The following is a 16,555-nucleotide window of genomic DNA, read 5'->3' as shown; positions in this document are numbered from 1 at the left end:
GGGGGAAGGGGGAGGGGGGAAAAGAGGTGGTGGTGATGGTGGAGGGCACTTAAGGGGAAGAGCACTGGGTGTTGTATGGAAAACAATTTGACAATAAAATATTATGGAGAGAAAAAAATTAACAAAATGCTTACATAATTATACAGCAAAAAGTTAAAAGTTGCACATTACCTTGGAAACAGAAGAATATTTATAATATAAGGCTTCACCTGTTAGGTACTGCTTCTACCCAAAGTGTTTAAAATTCAGCTATAAAATATACTTTGATAAGATCACATTGCCAGTTATAAACATAAGGGACCAAAAATATAGATACAGCCTATTAGCAATAAGCAAAGAGTAATTGTTAAATATGGTATGATAAAAGCGTTGATTTCATTAAACTATTAAATAAAATTAATTTATATAGCAGAAAATTTAGAGCACTAAAGTTATAATACTTGTTATTGTGAATGTGTCCTATTTTTAAAAATTAAATTTTCTCTAAATTTGCTATTTTACCAAGCTTATTGAGTAGGTTAAGCTTCTACAGACATCATTTTGGAGTATAATCACTCTAAATTATAGTGCAAAAAAGGAAAAAAGAAGAAAAGGCATGCCTTCTCTAACTACCCAAATAACATAGTGAAAAGTGGATGATAATGGTCATAATCCATAGAACTTTAGCATCCATACACCTAACTTTGACACCTAAGCTCTGACACCTTAATGTGTGTTCATCCCTCAAGCCTGCTGTCTTTAATCCTTACAATGACTTGTTCTTTCTCAAAATCAAATGCAAATGACACACAGCTCCAATATGAATCTTTCTCAGTATTTCCTCTATGCTGTCCTTTTTGAGTGTATAGATCATGCACCTGGTTATCTATTATCCATGGATACTACTTACTTATGTCTCTTGCCCTAAAGTGCTACAGGAATTACACCACCCATATTTGTGACTACCACAATTGTGGCCTTTCCTCCAGGATTTAAAGGCAACTAATTCGAGAAATCTGGTTTTTTTAAAATAATTTCTGATATATTTATAGATTAGTCAGAAAAATAGTTGTTTAAAACTTTTAAAAATACTTGCTGTGAAATCTCATCATTTCAAATGCTTTTCTTTCATTGTGAGAGTCACAGTTCTATTTTTGACTTCTCAGTAAGAATGTCTACACATTACACTTTATACCAGTTTTCATGTTAAAACCTACAGAATGAGATTCACCACATTGAATGTAACCTACAGTTTCAATCTTTAAGATTCTCAATGTTACAAACCCAGCTCGAGGATCTAAAGACAGGTCCCTGGGGAACCTCAGCCTTTTGCTAACGAGTATAGTAGGATATAAGCCATTGAGCTTGGATACTTCAATGATCCTTTTTTCTGTGTCAGACCAATAGAGGTTTTTTCCAATCCAATCGACAGCAAGTGCGTTGGGGACAGCTGTGTTATGCACTACCTAATGAAATAAGAATTTAAAAAGTTAACAATGTAAATACCAAGAACTGAGTAATTGCTTCTTGATTTTTCCAGAGATTATAGAATGCTATTTAAACATTAGTAATGGAATTTAGATAAGCATAAAACATAGAACAGATTTACCCTAATAAAATCACTTACTTATTTGTGATGTGAGAAATTACCTAATATGTAATCAGGCCCCTGAAAATTACATATGGATTTAAGAAGGAAACATAAAAATAAAAACCTGTTGGACAGCTGCAGAGTTGTTGATCATATTTTTGTTATACTTGTCTACTAAAAACTGGGGGCAACATTTCTATCACACACAGACACAAGCACACAGAATTATTGATATTATTTATCTTTAACAGGTTTTGGGGGAGATGCCAAGAGCATTCTCTACTCTCCCAAATGCTTTTGCTTTATTTAAATTGTTTACAACAAGAGGGGAAAAAAAGCACACATGACAACACACAGTATCATAACCTAGCCAAAGGAAGTAAAATTCATACAACTGCTATGCTTGATTCTAACCCATATAAATATCAACTCTAATAAGAATATAAACTTTGTATGTGCAAATATACTGATGTGTATAATTAACCAAAGATTCTTGGTCTATATGATTGCTATTTTTGAGTCCTCAGTGTTTTTAGGATTCTGTAAAATGGGAAACAAACTTGAGGCTGTACAGAAGCTAATAGTTATGTAACTAGAGGAAATAAAACAATAATGAAGGTTTATATATATCCTTTCACTAATGTTATCAATAGTGAAGATATATATACATATGACAACATGAGCATTTTCAGCAACTAATGGTATCAATCTACTGTAATGAATTGCAAGATATATTTTCTTCTTTCACCCAAATTCCAATTTTAAAAATTGGCATGGCTGACAATTTACATTGTCATCAGTGAATTAGTGAATTAGAAAATTACGAATCAGAAAATCAATGAATTAGTAATCCCAATTGGAAAAAAGATTTGTTTGTGACCCTGTGTTATGACATTGTCATAATAGGTTGGTAGTGGCAAGACATTAGATAGTTAATCCTTTAAAAATATGAAAATATGTTAAAAAATATAAAGGCAACTAAAATTTTAAATGTTTTAAAAGATATAATAAAGTTTGGGTAATGTTACTTTTATAGTTTTTACATAAATTTCCAAAGGATTAAAAAAGAAAAAAAATGCTTTTTTCTATGTCATATATTGGTATTTTATTTATAAACTATCAGTTTATACATAAATACAGTCATTCCAAATTACTCTTGCACTGCATATACACGTTTTGAGATTTTATTAATATTTTTAAAATTGATTGCTCCCACTAAAACTTTCTCTATGATATAGATGGTTACAAAAAAAGTTAATTGATGGGTTCTATAATTCTTGAATTTAAATGTCTTTATGATATATTTTACTGCATATATACAGTGCAAATAATTTTATTTTAAAACTCAAGATAACACAGAAAAGGAGCCAAGTACCTCATATCTAGAATGTGACATGTATTTAATTATGATTCTGTCTAATCAGAACATTCATGATTTTACACAAATGCATTCAATTATTTCCATCTATAGGAGGTTAATTTTAATGGTGCTATAATTTCAATCTACAGTCTGATAATTAATTTTTTTAATTATAAATTCTCAGATTCAACTTTCCCTTTTATATAAGTCAACACAATTGAAACTCAGGCACAAATCATTCAAGCAGAAAGCATCCCTCACATTTTCTAGGGCTGTGAATAAGGTTCCAAATTTTATTTACTCAATTTGATTTTTATCTGATTGCAAGTAATAGTGTTATAATGAAACATATGGATTAAAAAGCTTCAAATTTCCTATTTAAAGTATGTATTAACTTGCAGTGTACAAATGTGAAATTCAAACCAACCTAATACATTTTATGAGTTGTATCATTACCATCAAATAACATTTTCTATTCAAGTCAGTTATAACAATAAAATATTCAATAATCCCATCATTGTAACATCTAGTTACCTTAATATCACTTCCATTTAAACACATTCTATTTATGCGGCTGCCATTGGGTCTGCTAGAATCAATCCAATAGATGAATTCTTCTCTGTAATCAAAGTCTATAGCAATAACATTGTTTAATCCCTAAAAATAAAAAAGGATATGTTTGAACAATAGTTAATATAAATTATTTTTTAAATGTTTTAGGAGCTCATAAGAATCAGTATCCCCCTTTGAACCTAAATAGTTATGGTTATTACAATGAATAGCATTTGTGACCAATTCTTTTTAAAAGCATTTTATCTTTATATTTCTCTATACCACATACTTAAGATGTTACAAAATTTACTTGAAAATATTTTCCAAGTAGGTCTCAAAAATTTTGGAATGCTTATAAAGATTTGCCAGTACTGTGGATGGATTAAAAAAACCACCTGCTTTTAGGGAGATAAAGTGGTCCTCACTTCAGGTAAATAAATATGAGTTTAATGTCATCATCATCTGTTTTATAGAGTAACCAGAAAAAAACAGACCTAAATTTGGAACAGTAGATCACAGAAGATTTAAGATGAGCCTTGGATAATCATCTGATGAAAGTCAGAAAAGAAGGTCTAGAAACTAATTTGTCTAAAATCTTTTGACTCAACAACATAAATTATCTGCATTTTAGCTGTGGTTGGGTTTTTTCTTCTTGCTTCCCGAGACCCTCTAGCCAACATTGTGCCATATCAGATTTTAAAAGTCATAACCACAGATGAGTATTTGACCAAAGAGAAACTAAGTGGCCAACATGTTTTTATCCTACAGTGATATATAAGGATATGCCTGTCTTCAGACTCATGGTTATGTACTTTTTTTAACAGGTAACAAGACTGAACTCAAATTCAACTGATGAATTTCTGGATGCCCAGTTTTTTGGTTTGATAGTTGTGCCTTTTGACTGATTTGATTTAACAATTGTACATCAGGATCTGTGAATCTTTTTAGGTGTTGAATAATTCAAACAATTGCTGAGAAGTTAGTTTAATTCTGACCTTTTGTTAAGGCTTATAGATTTACTACCCCAATGGACTAACAAAACTTGGATCAGGATTTCAATTGTGTTAACTCATTTTAAGGCTTAGATTGCCTATTAATGCATAAATATTATATATTAAAATGATGATGGAGGGTGGTGGGAGGCTGAAAGGGCTAAATGAGTGAAGGGTATTAAGGAGGGCACCTATGTTGAGCACTGCATGTTATATGTAAGCGATAAATCATTAAATTCTATCCCTGAAATTAAAATTACACTGTATGTTAACTAACTAGAATTTAATAAAAAATTAAAAAAAACAAATAAATGACACTATAGACACTTGGCAAAGGCATAAGATATTATTGCCATATATTTATATCTGTTGTAAACTTATCTATATTCATCCTAAAATTGTAATTAGGTCTCAAATTGTTTTGGGACATTTATGAATATTTGTAGTCCCAGAAAGTAAAGAATAACACCTTCAGCACGTTTAGGGAGATGCGCTTTTGGTTTGGGGAGGAGGGAAGGAAGGATGATAATTATCCTATCTGAATTCAGTTTCCAGATCTAGTCTCCAAATTTAGAATTAAAAATGACACTGCATTAGATCTATACAGTCCTTCATAAGACTAAGGCCCAGGCTAAATTATAACTGTTCATAATTTTCTTTCTATCCAATGATCTACAAGACTAAGGATGGCCTAGTTATAGGAGCAATTATAAGAAGTTCCAGCAAATCCTGGTTTTTTTATTCTCACAGCAGGGTCAAATTCTAGGGGTGATGGCATTAAAGTCACAGGTTCACACTTTATGCTTTTATTTGGCTTAACATGAGCACTCTCTTCCCTCAGCTCCAGATTATAAAGTTGGCTGAAATAGTCGAGCCCTTTGGAAATTGCAGGCCTTTGGTCATAAATAAGAGACACAGGTAAATGGGACTCTGTAAATTCCCCACTACACCCAGATGAATAAACACAAGTATACTTCTTTGTGACATTACTAATCAAAAGTAACAACTATAAATGCTTAAAAAATTCAGCCACAGATTCAAAAGATTTGTTAAATACTAATTCACAAGCTAAAATCTGGAGGACTCCTTAACTAAATGCACTTTAGCATGCAGATCTAGGAAGCTGTCCATGCAAAATCAATCAAAGTTTTAAAATATAAATTGAGTACGGTCCAAGTTCTACAGAGAGTTTAATAAATGCACTTCAAGAGTAGTTTGTAATATCCTTTCGGTTCAAATGCTTTTAACACCAGAGGAATGTGGTAAATGGGTTAGTGTTCTGTGATGGCCTGTGATCCAGATGGATGAATTAGAGCTTTATAGAGAAAAGGTAGAGAGAATCTTGTCATTAACTTTAGGAAATATTTACCCAGTCATGGCAGAATTATCCTATTCTTTTTTTTTTTATAATAATCAATTTAGATAATGAAAATTCAATTTCAAATTTAGCAATTCAACTATAATAAATGAAAGCTATAAATGCAGAGCAAATAAATGAAGCTCTGAATTCTGACATACCTATCTAAGCTGGTCATTTTTCTACAGGTTTACCCTTTAATCCTCACAGAAAACTTTGCAATTCTCTCTTCTCAGAATCATATGCAAGGACCATTAAAAAGCCAAGGGCATGGTCAAAATAATGTCTAAAGACTAGAGTCATTCCAGTGGTTTCAGAGCTGAAAATTGGTTTCATCAAAATCCTATTTGGTTCTTTCATTTCTATAGTTGAAGATTTGCACCCTTTGGTTCAAGATGATTAATTTAGGAAATTGTGTTTTGTTTCTCTATACAATTTTACTGGTATGAAAGGCACTGCAGAGACTGAGGTGGATAACATATTGGAAAGCTACTTGATATATGCACTCAAATTAATAAAACTAATACTTGATGAATGCATTTTATTTCCAAAATCCATGTTATTATACTACAAGTACATTTTCTTTATGTGTGTGGTGTATGAATTTAAGTTATAGTGGGCTTACCTACAATCACATTTGAGAATACACAGGGCAAAGGAAAAATCTACCCGTTGCTAAAATTTTTCACTGTAAAGCTTTATGAGATTATACAGACTACAACAAATAGAATAAAATTCAAGATGTTAGGGTAAATCGTTCTTCCTAATCACCTACACACATACAAAAATCCTCCCAAGTTTAAGAAAAGGATGTCTTTTCACTTATTTTGACTGAGAGAAAATATGGAGACATAATTACTTGTTTTCTTCTTCATTCTGCACATGTAGACAGAAATCTCTGAGGAAAAAAATTGTTTCTACTGCCTAGAACTTCTTGAAAATTTCTATAATGCTGTAATGAAATGTAGTTAAAAATATCTTTTCTGACAGAAATGATATATTCCAAGCAGACTGCAGGCAAAGCTGGATGTAAGGTTTGTCTCTAGTTTTTTGGTTCAGAGTCCGTACGATGTTTAGTCCTTATGAGCGTCCTCATCTTGATGCTTCCCTTTTCATTTTCATAAACACTAAACTAAGAAAACTATCTGAAAGTCATCCCCACTTAGGTATTAATGATTAGAAATAGTCAAAAATGATACCAAGAGGGGGAAAAAAGTGCTATCTGAAAGTGTGCATTAAAGTGGTTTGGGTATATGAGATACTTAAATGATGCATACAGGAAAAAAATCATTTTGCTCCATTAAAAACAATCTCTGATAACATATTAGCCATGAAAACAACAAAAGGGATGCCAGCAGAAATGTCCTGAGTCACAGGGTTGGAAAATAAAGCAAGGGGTTGTCATTGAGTCTCTGTTATAGTCTTCCATGAAATCAGTAAATATTGTTGCTATTTTAGTTATTAGTTCAGCTGAGCTTATAAACAGACTGTCCTAAAGAAAGAACTTTCTCCCTTTAGGAGAGCAGAGTCTAAAAGGAAGAAATGGTAAACAAATAAACAAAAACAATCTAGTAAAAGAAAATAAGCATGTCCCTTTTCCGGAGACCATGCAAAGACTGGACATCTAACCTGGAAGTTAGAGAGAGGCTTAGAGGGGCAATGGAGAACTACTCCAAAAGCAAAAGACAATTACCAATGTTTTCTGATTTTGTTGTAAGCTTAAAATTAGACTGTGTGGAAGGAAAGAATTAAGTTAAATACTGTAGAAAAAAACATTTGGGCAGCAGACACTTTTCCATTTTAGCAAGTTACATATACGAAAACTTTTCCCCTGGAGTTATTTCTCTTATATTATTCATCTCTTAAAGGTAGAGCTGTCTAATTCTTTTATTTTAAATAGATTTCTCTTTAGTCTCTATAAACAACATGGAAATATTTTATATATTTCCCAATATCTATAGGGTTCACAATTAGAGTCAGTATGATAAGTGAATGTTGGTGGCATACTCTAATCTCAAGAGCAAAAGTCTAAACCTCACAGACATTCATGAATGAGTAGGCATGTTGTAAGCACATAGGAAGTCTGAGGACTCCAGGGAATTGGAGAGCATGGCCTCTATGTCAAATTGCCATACAATTTGAATTGTGGACATCCAAGGATGTGAGTTCAGCATTGTTATATCTTTCTATTTTGATGAGTAGCCAGAAATCTGGATTTTCATGTGAAATTTTCATTTTCAATCTGTGACTTTGAAGAAAATTGGAAAATCTGTCAGGGAAATATCACAGTTGCTAATGAATATTTGCACTTAAAATGAGACTAAATTCATAAGAAAAATGATTGAAACTGACAATATCAATGGAGAAATCAATCAAGAGGTGCCAAAAATACTTTAGGTATTCTTTATGTTGCTGAAAAATTGCCACATGAATGGCTTTCTTTGTCCATGCCTAATGCTGGTACAAACATACTACAAGAACAAAAAAAATCCTTATTTTTGGCTTCTTCTAGACAGTGCTTTCACATATTTATGTCACTATTGTACAGTTTGGGGCAAAAAGACATTTGGCGCAAAACAGATACAAACTATATCTTCCCAAAGAAGATATTTCTCCTGACAACCAAATATATGCTGTAACTAACTTCATGTGATTTTTCTACTCCATGTAGTAATCACTATAGTTTTAATGATTTTATTTTATGATATTTCCATTGCATACTGGGAGAAATAAAAAGTTGGGGTGAGTAATTCACAGTTTTCTATCCTATCATAAGATGGATAACATATATAAATTCTCACAATAGGACTCAAACATCAAGAGTTCAACCACGATTCTCTTGAAGTAGACAGGTTGAGGGCTAAACAGGGTCAAACTAAAAATATATGCCTTACAACCTTTGAATTACAGCTCAATTACAACCATACTTTCACCCCTTTACTAATTCTAAATTTTAAAGGCTAGAGATCACAAGTCCTATTTTATTTCCTAGTTCTATGAACCAAAACTTACAATTCTGGAAAAGATATTAATTTTTAAATTCCAAGGGGGAAAAACAATTTAAGGAACATACAAAATATTTTAAAAGATAATTTTATGCTTTCTCTAATCTAGCTATTCTTTAGACAGTTTTCCCCTTCCATTAATTATATCTTATAATTTTTACATTCTTAGATATGGTTTGATGTAATATGTTCAGAACATCCCCTTAATAATACAAACAAAATAAAATGTAGGGTAATCTCCTATACAAACAAACATGCATCCATGAATAAGTGCTTCATAAATTCCAATTGTCAGATATTTCTACAGTTCTAATGCATATCTGGAGTACACATATTAAGTATGAAATCATCATGAAAATGTCATACCTGTTTTAAAAGTGTGTAGTTGGAGCCATCCGTGCTAATTTTCCTTATTTCATGATGATCAGCAAGAATTAGAAAAGGTTCTTCATCTAAACACCAGGACAAAAAAACATAATTAGAATTTTATGTATGGTTTTCAATTTTGCTTAGCTTCAACTTTAAATTTCTGTAAATTTAAATGCAGTGTCCTCCAACAGAATAATGGTTAAAAAAATTTACATTGAATATCTCAATTCATAGTAAAATGAAAAGACAGCTGATACCCAGGCAGTATGAGTAAATGCATCCCTCTCCTTCCCTCAGTTTTTGTGAACAGCTGATTATCTAATTTATTTGGAATTGGTGGAAAATATAATGTCATAATCTGATTTTTTAAAATGAATTTCAGGAAAGAATAAATTATACCTATCTTAGAGTTCTACAGTACAGCTAAACATTTATATAATCAGAAAACACTTGATAATGAAATAATCAGCTTACACTGTCAGAATGACTCTGGTGAAAGCCAAGAGTATCATTGCCAACATATATTTCTTTTATCTGCCTACAGACTTTTCTTAAATAATTTCTGAATTCCAGGTTCTATAATTTTTGTTAATTAATTTCACCCTCCCCTATCAGCCTGCTTTTTAACTTCTTTAGTAATCTTTTATTTCCTTCTTTTAGTTGGTCCAATATATTGTAGTATCTCATTTGTTCTAGAATCTAGAATCTAAAAAAGATAGGAATCTGACTCTACTCCAAATATATAAAGATCCTCTAAACCTTTAGAGTGATTTTCTTTTAGAAATTTTTTGTAAACAAAATGGATTTTTAAATAAAAATATTCAGGAAGTTTTATATAAAACACACTTATTTGAATATGTATCTGAGTAATTTAACTTCAAATTGACCACATTCTTGATTGTTATATTCCTAGATCATTTCAATTAAAGCTTTGTTCAACTCTTTATAAACAGCTTTGTTTCTAATATGCAGTCTGGTAAGCAACTTAATGTCAATAGAAATTATCAAAAAAAAAAAGAAAGAAAAAGGAAAAGTGCTAAAGAAGAAGGGAGTCACTTTATATAATTTAATGTGGATTTTATTGGAAATAATTTACTGTAGTAGAGTTATTGTCCTATTGGTTTACTTTATATAAAATTATTACTTTCCTCTTCTTATACTTCAGTTTTACAGTAAATATATACTTAATAAGTAGCATTTTATGTTTTAGCATACTTTATGTCAGGGGTTAGAAATGTGTATCACACATGCTAGAAATCTCCTTCCATAAGCAATGGCAGCATCCCCAATCAATCATTCAGTCTTTGTGTTGATGCTAAACAGAGACTCAGAAGGCTACTCAAGAGAGTCAGCTCTGAGGCTGAAGGCACCTCGCCATCCCTTGTCAACAATATTTATAAATATAAAATTAGTCAGTCGTGGTCTACCTGTTTTTTTTAATGTTTATTTATTTATTTTGCGAAAGAGTGGAACAGGGGAGGGGCAGAAAAGCGAGGGGGGAGAGAGAATCCCAAGCTAGCTCTGTGCTGTCAGCATGGAACCTGACACCAGGCTCGATCTCACAAACTGTGAGATCATGACATGAGCTGAGATCAAGAGGCCAAGCTTAACCAACCCAGCCACCCCGGTACCCCAGTCATAGTCTACCTTAATATTTGGGTAGTTCTGTTGTTCTTTACTACTTAAATGTAATACCTGAAATTATAAAAATTCTACAAGAAAACATCAAGAAAAGATTCCTTTAAGGTCATGGTAATGACTGGTTTTAGATATTACATAAGAAACACAAGCCATAAAGGCAAAAATAAGCAGAGCTATATCAAACTAAAAAGTTTCTGTGCAGCCAAAGAAACAATCAACATAATTAACAGGCAACCTATGGAATGAGAGAAAATGTTTATAATTTATTTATCTGATAATGGGTTAAACTGAAAATATATAAAGAGCTCATATACAAATCAATAATAAGACCCCAAAATAAATTGATTTAAAAATGGGCATAGAAACTGAATAGTCATTCTTCCAAAGAAGATATACAAATGGTCAACAAGTACATCAAGAAATGTTCAACATCAGTAATCATCAGGAAGACACTAATTAAAATCACAGTGAGATATCACCTTACACTTGTTAGAATAGCTATCTTCAAAAATACCAGAGATAACAAGTGATGGCAAGGATGTAAGAAAAGGGAAACTTTGTTCACTGTTGGTGGGAATGTACATTCACTATGGAAACCAGTATGGAGGTTCCTAAAAAGGTTAAAAATAGAACCAACATATGAACCAACATTCTGGTCTCTGGGTATTTATCCAAAGGAAATAAAAACAGGATGAGAAAGATGTATATCTGCACTCCCAGGTTTATGGCAGCATTATTTACCACAGCCAAGATATGGAAATAACCTGTAGGTCCATTATTGGGTGAATAAAGAAGATATGACATACACACACACACACACACACACACACACACACATATATCTGTTCACATGCATGTATTAATTTATATATATGTATTTACACATGTATATTATATAGCATAGAATATATATGTGTATTGTATATTTTCTATATTATATACATATATAACACTATATTATACACACACATACACACACAATGGAATATTATTCAGCCATTAGAAATAATGAAATCCTTCCATTTACAACATGGATGGTCCTTGAGAACATTATACTAAGTGAAATAAGTCAGAGAAGGATGAATACTATGTGATTATCACTTATATGTAGAATATCAAAAAAGTCAAACTCATAGAAACAGACAGAATGGTGATTGCCTGCATTGAGAGAAATGGGGAAATGTTGGCTAAAGAATACAAACTTCCAATCAGAAGATAAATAAATTCGGAGGATCTAAGGCACAGCATGGTGATTATAGGTAACAATACTACATACTTGAAAGTTGCTAAGAGAGTAGAGCTGAAATGTTAATATGAGAAAGAAAGAAATTGTAATTAGATAAAATGATGGAGGGATTCCTAACACTATGGTGGCACTCATGTTGCAATATCTAAGTGTGTCATAGTAACACATAATACATTTTAAAGTTACACAGCTATATGTCAATATTTTCTCACAAAGGAAAAAAATGATCTTCTCTTCAGCCAAAGAATTATGCTTCAGGAACATTTTTTTAGCATCATTATTAGTTTCTAATTATTACTGCTAATGAGAAACAACTACAACATGGACATGTGATATAATGAGACCAAAACTGTAATCATTGGCATTCATCTCCTTCATTCCCTTCTTTGTGAAAAGCTTAAAGTAACAAAAACATTGACCAGTTTTGTGATATTCTCTCTTATTTCATTTTGCTGAATGCACGATGTAGTAAGTATGCTAGCAAATAAAACAACAGGATTCCAATAATATATAAATTGATTCAGGGAGGAACACAAGAATAAGTAAAAATGAAATAAAGAAAAATTGAAATGGTTATTTTTTCCATAATATGCAAAGGATTAACCAGTAGAAAAACTAATTTTAAGAATTCCTGGTGCCTGGGGGGCATTTGGGTGACTCAGTAGGTTGTGTCTGACTTTGGCTCAGGTCATGATCTCTGGATCCATGAGTTTGAGCACCCCCTTGCTTTCTCTGACTGACTTACTTTACTTAGCATAAAATACCCTATGCTGTCATGTAAATGTGACATACATATACATAAGAAGCTAGCAATGCTGTTTGAATCAAATAAAATAAGGGAGTAGAGATAATATTATATACCATTTTTTGTTCATTTAGACAGTCATTTATTATATATTGCTTTGCATTATTTTAATATGCGTGATTTTCTACATTAATAAATCATAATATTTTTTAAATTATGGTACATGTTCTATTTAATTTTCTAATTCACAAAGTCAAATATAGTACTAAGGACAAATAGAAGTTTAATAATATTTGCCGAGTCAATGGAAGAATTCAAATAGTCCTATAGCTGATTTATTGATATTATGTCATCATCATTACTATTATCATTATTGACCTCCTTGGCATATGATATACAAGCATATATGGTATAGGGGGAAAGGAAAACTATTATAATAAAGTCACAATAGGCTCTTTAATAGTCTTGGTTAAACCTGCTCTTAAGAACCTGTGATGCAGCAGGAAAAAATCCTAGAAATAGTCTTTTGTCTTATTATTTTTAACCTCTAGCACTCTCAAAATCTAAAAAGCACTTAATAATTCACAAGACCATAACACAGTTTTATTACAAACAGAACAGTCTGTGGACAGCACACAAAATTAGAGTGACAGATTCCTATATCAAGGTAAATACAGAAGTTTTCTCAGAAACAGCAAAGGGGAATGAATTTAATAAGAATGGCTATAAAACTCAGAATCCATATGTGTAACTGAGATTGGATCAGTGGACAAGTTCAACTCCATACCTGAGAGTGATTTGCAGCCATTTGGGTTATCAGGTTGTATTTCATATCCATCCGTACAGAGGCACTTGTAGGTCCCATATGTATTGAGGCATTGCTGGCTACACGGAAATCCCAAGGAGCATTCATCAATGTCTACACATGTTTTACCATCATCCTTCAGTTGGAATCCAGGCCAGCATTTGCACTGAAGAATGAAAAACAAGTATAATCATTTCATATCATTGTCACTGTCTTTTCCTACTGGATATCTTTTTAGCATGATTCAAGTGAAAAACTCATTTTAAAATAATGATGTGGTCTGTGGATGGCTCTGTCCGTTAAGCATTGGACTCCCAGTTTTGGCTCCGGTCATGATCTCATGGTTTCATGAGTTCGAGCCCCATATTGGGCTCCATACTGAGGGTGTGGAGCCTGAGTGGGATTCTGTCTCCCTCTCTCTTGGACACTCCCCCACTCACGCTGTCTTTGTGTCTCTCTAAATAAATAAACTGAAATAATTAATTAATTTAAAAAATAATAGATAATGGCAAATCTTTCTGTCTCCAGGGATTAACCTGTTATAAGAATTAGGTATATTAAGTAATATTAAGGCTAAAAAAGAATTCTCCCAAATATCTTGATTCAATCATCTGAGGTTGACAAGATTATAAAAGTTAACTGACATCATCAAAGCCATGTGGCCATAGCATGGGAAGGGCCAAGAAACTAGTCAACTTCCTTTGTTCTTTTTATACCGCATTATCTTGTTTTTTTAGAAGTCTTTAACAATCGTAAGAATTAACCATTATGGGGAGCTTTAAAGACTACTAACATTGGTACATATGTTATTTCATCAGAACCTTACAGAAATCAGTGATGGAGGTATTATTAATTTTAGTTAACATAAGGTGAAGTTGTCTGGATGAAGCCAGAGAATTTCTGAGGCTGTCTATATCATGTAGTAAGGCTCGATTAATATTGGTCAACTAGGTCAGATCCCGTAACCTGGCATGCTGATGTTGTCTGGAGAACTAAAATTATATTAACATAATTTCCCACCATAATTTAATCAATTTGTGTCATCAAGTCTTTTCTTCAGCATTTTATGATGTACCACATGAACTTCTGATGATGATACGTAATATTTACTAACCAGCATGTAAATTCTGATGTCACATGATATATGTCATTGTAGTCCTGAAAATAATGACATACTGTAACTGGTCACTGTCTTTTGGGTCTACATTTAATCCCTTTCAGGTAACACATGAGAATTATAATTATACAAAATGAACTTATAATTAGCCATCTTATTATGATCATATTAACCTTTACTAAGACTATTTAGCACTCTTGGCATTACGGAATGAGTGAATATTGAGTAGGACAGTGAGTTAAAAAGAAACCCTAAATTGTCAAGAGTAACTAGTATCCAAGATTTATTCAGAGCAAACATTTAATAACCTAGATCATTTATCTGAGGATAAATGTGATGGCAGAGATTTGTACCTATTGGGAAAAAATTAGAGAGAGATATATGCATATTATTAATTAGCATATAGTTGCGTTTTTTTAAGAATAAAGAAAACAACAACCATTACTTGGTAGAGATGCCACATCATCTTCATCTGAAAGTGTTCTAAAGAGAATTAAATAGCTGTTAACTAAGTTCTTTTAAAAGGAATGAATCTCTGGGGCGGCTCAGTCGGTTAAGCATCCGGCTTTGGCTCCGGTCAGATCTCACGGTTCGTGGGTTCGAGCCCTGCGTCAGGCTCTGTGCTGACAGCTAGCTCAGAGCCTGGAGCCTGTTTCAGATTCTGAATCTCCCTCTCTCTCTGACCCTCCCCTGCTCCAGCTGTCTCTCTCTGTCTCTCAAAAATAAATAAAAAGCATTAAAAAATTAAAAAAAAATTAAAGGAATGAATCTCTAAGCTCTTTATGCTTTCATTAACAAATTACACCAATATTTGGCTAATAATCCTCAGCAATTATGAGTTTTTGTTTTCTTTTGTTTTTAAGCTAACAAATAAACACAAAAGCCACAGCTTGATTTCCCAGACTCTCCTCATCAAACTCCTACTTTCTTTGCAAAGGTTTATCCTGCTACCTGTTTTAGGAAGTCAAGAAAATTGGTGTTTTGTTATGGCAAAGAAAAATGAGATGCTTAATGTCATGTAAGTGTACACTTAAAAATGGTTAAAATGGTAGGAGTGCCTAAGTGGCTCCGTAGGTTGAGCATCCAGCTCTTGATTTTGGCATGATCTCATGGTTTGTGGGATTGAGCCCTAATCAGTCCAGTTCTTTGCTGACAGTGTGGACCCTGCATGGGATTCTCTATCTCTCTTTCTCACCATCTCTCTACCCCTCTCTCTCTTTCTGCCCTGCCCTCACTGATACTCTTTCTCTCTCAAAAATAAATAAATGAAAAAAGGGGTAAAATGGTAAATTTTGTCATGTATATTTTACAAATTAAAAAATATTTTTTAAAAACAGAAAGTGAGAAAATGACAGGATACAAAAATATATCACTGAAAAGGACTGGAGTAGAGATCATGGAGGCCAGAAATCTGAGATCCAGAGGCTGACATAGGGCAATGCTGAATTCAAAGCATACAATACGAAAAGTGAAAGGAATTTTAAAGAAATGTTCTGAATTCTTCTCAGGGGGTATTATAAAAGGAGATAAACAGTGTCCTACTTTTATGGGATTTCTGAAAATCACCTGGAATGGCTAGTATCAAACTTATAAAACTAATATATTAAATAAAACTACTATCTCAAATAGCGTCTACATTTATGGAGAATTAATTTCTTAACATAAAATTGGTAAAAGTGACTAAATATATATTTCTATAAACAAATGAAATTAGTATGTTTAAGAGGTTATCAGTAAGTTTTTAAAAGACTGTTTATTGAAAGTGAATAATTTTTTAAAAGATCATTTCCCTCAAT

The 16,555-nt window shown here is 32.4% G+C and overlaps 1 protein-coding gene across 1 annotated transcript in view; it reads right to left on the bottom strand.

Annotated features, from left to right (window-relative positions):
* The window catches only part of LRP1B (LDL receptor related protein 1B), a 1,807,041-nt gene that overhangs the window by 242,615 nt on the left and 1,547,871 nt on the right, over nt 1-16,555 (bottom strand). The window contains exons 56-59 of the mRNA XM_029933319.1: nt 13,625-13,808; nt 9,203-9,288; nt 3,465-3,587; nt 1,230-1,445 (exon numbers count right to left, since the gene is read on the bottom strand). Coding sequence (XP_029789179.1) covers nt 1,230-1,445; nt 3,465-3,587; nt 9,203-9,288; nt 13,625-13,808 — 609 coding nt within the window. The remainder of the gene's footprint in view (nt 1-1,229; nt 1,446-3,464; nt 3,588-9,202; nt 9,289-13,624; nt 13,809-16,555) is intronic.

The sequence above is a fragment of the Suricata suricatta genome, chromosome 3 (assembly GCF_006229205.1).
Source record: "Suricata suricatta isolate VVHF042 chromosome 3, meerkat_22Aug2017_6uvM2_HiC, whole genome shotgun sequence".
Lineage (NCBI taxonomy): Eukaryota > Metazoa > Chordata > Mammalia > Carnivora > Herpestidae > Suricata > Suricata suricatta.
The sequence above is the reverse complement of the archived record's forward strand: the minus strand, read 5'-3'. Positions and strand labels throughout refer to the sequence as shown.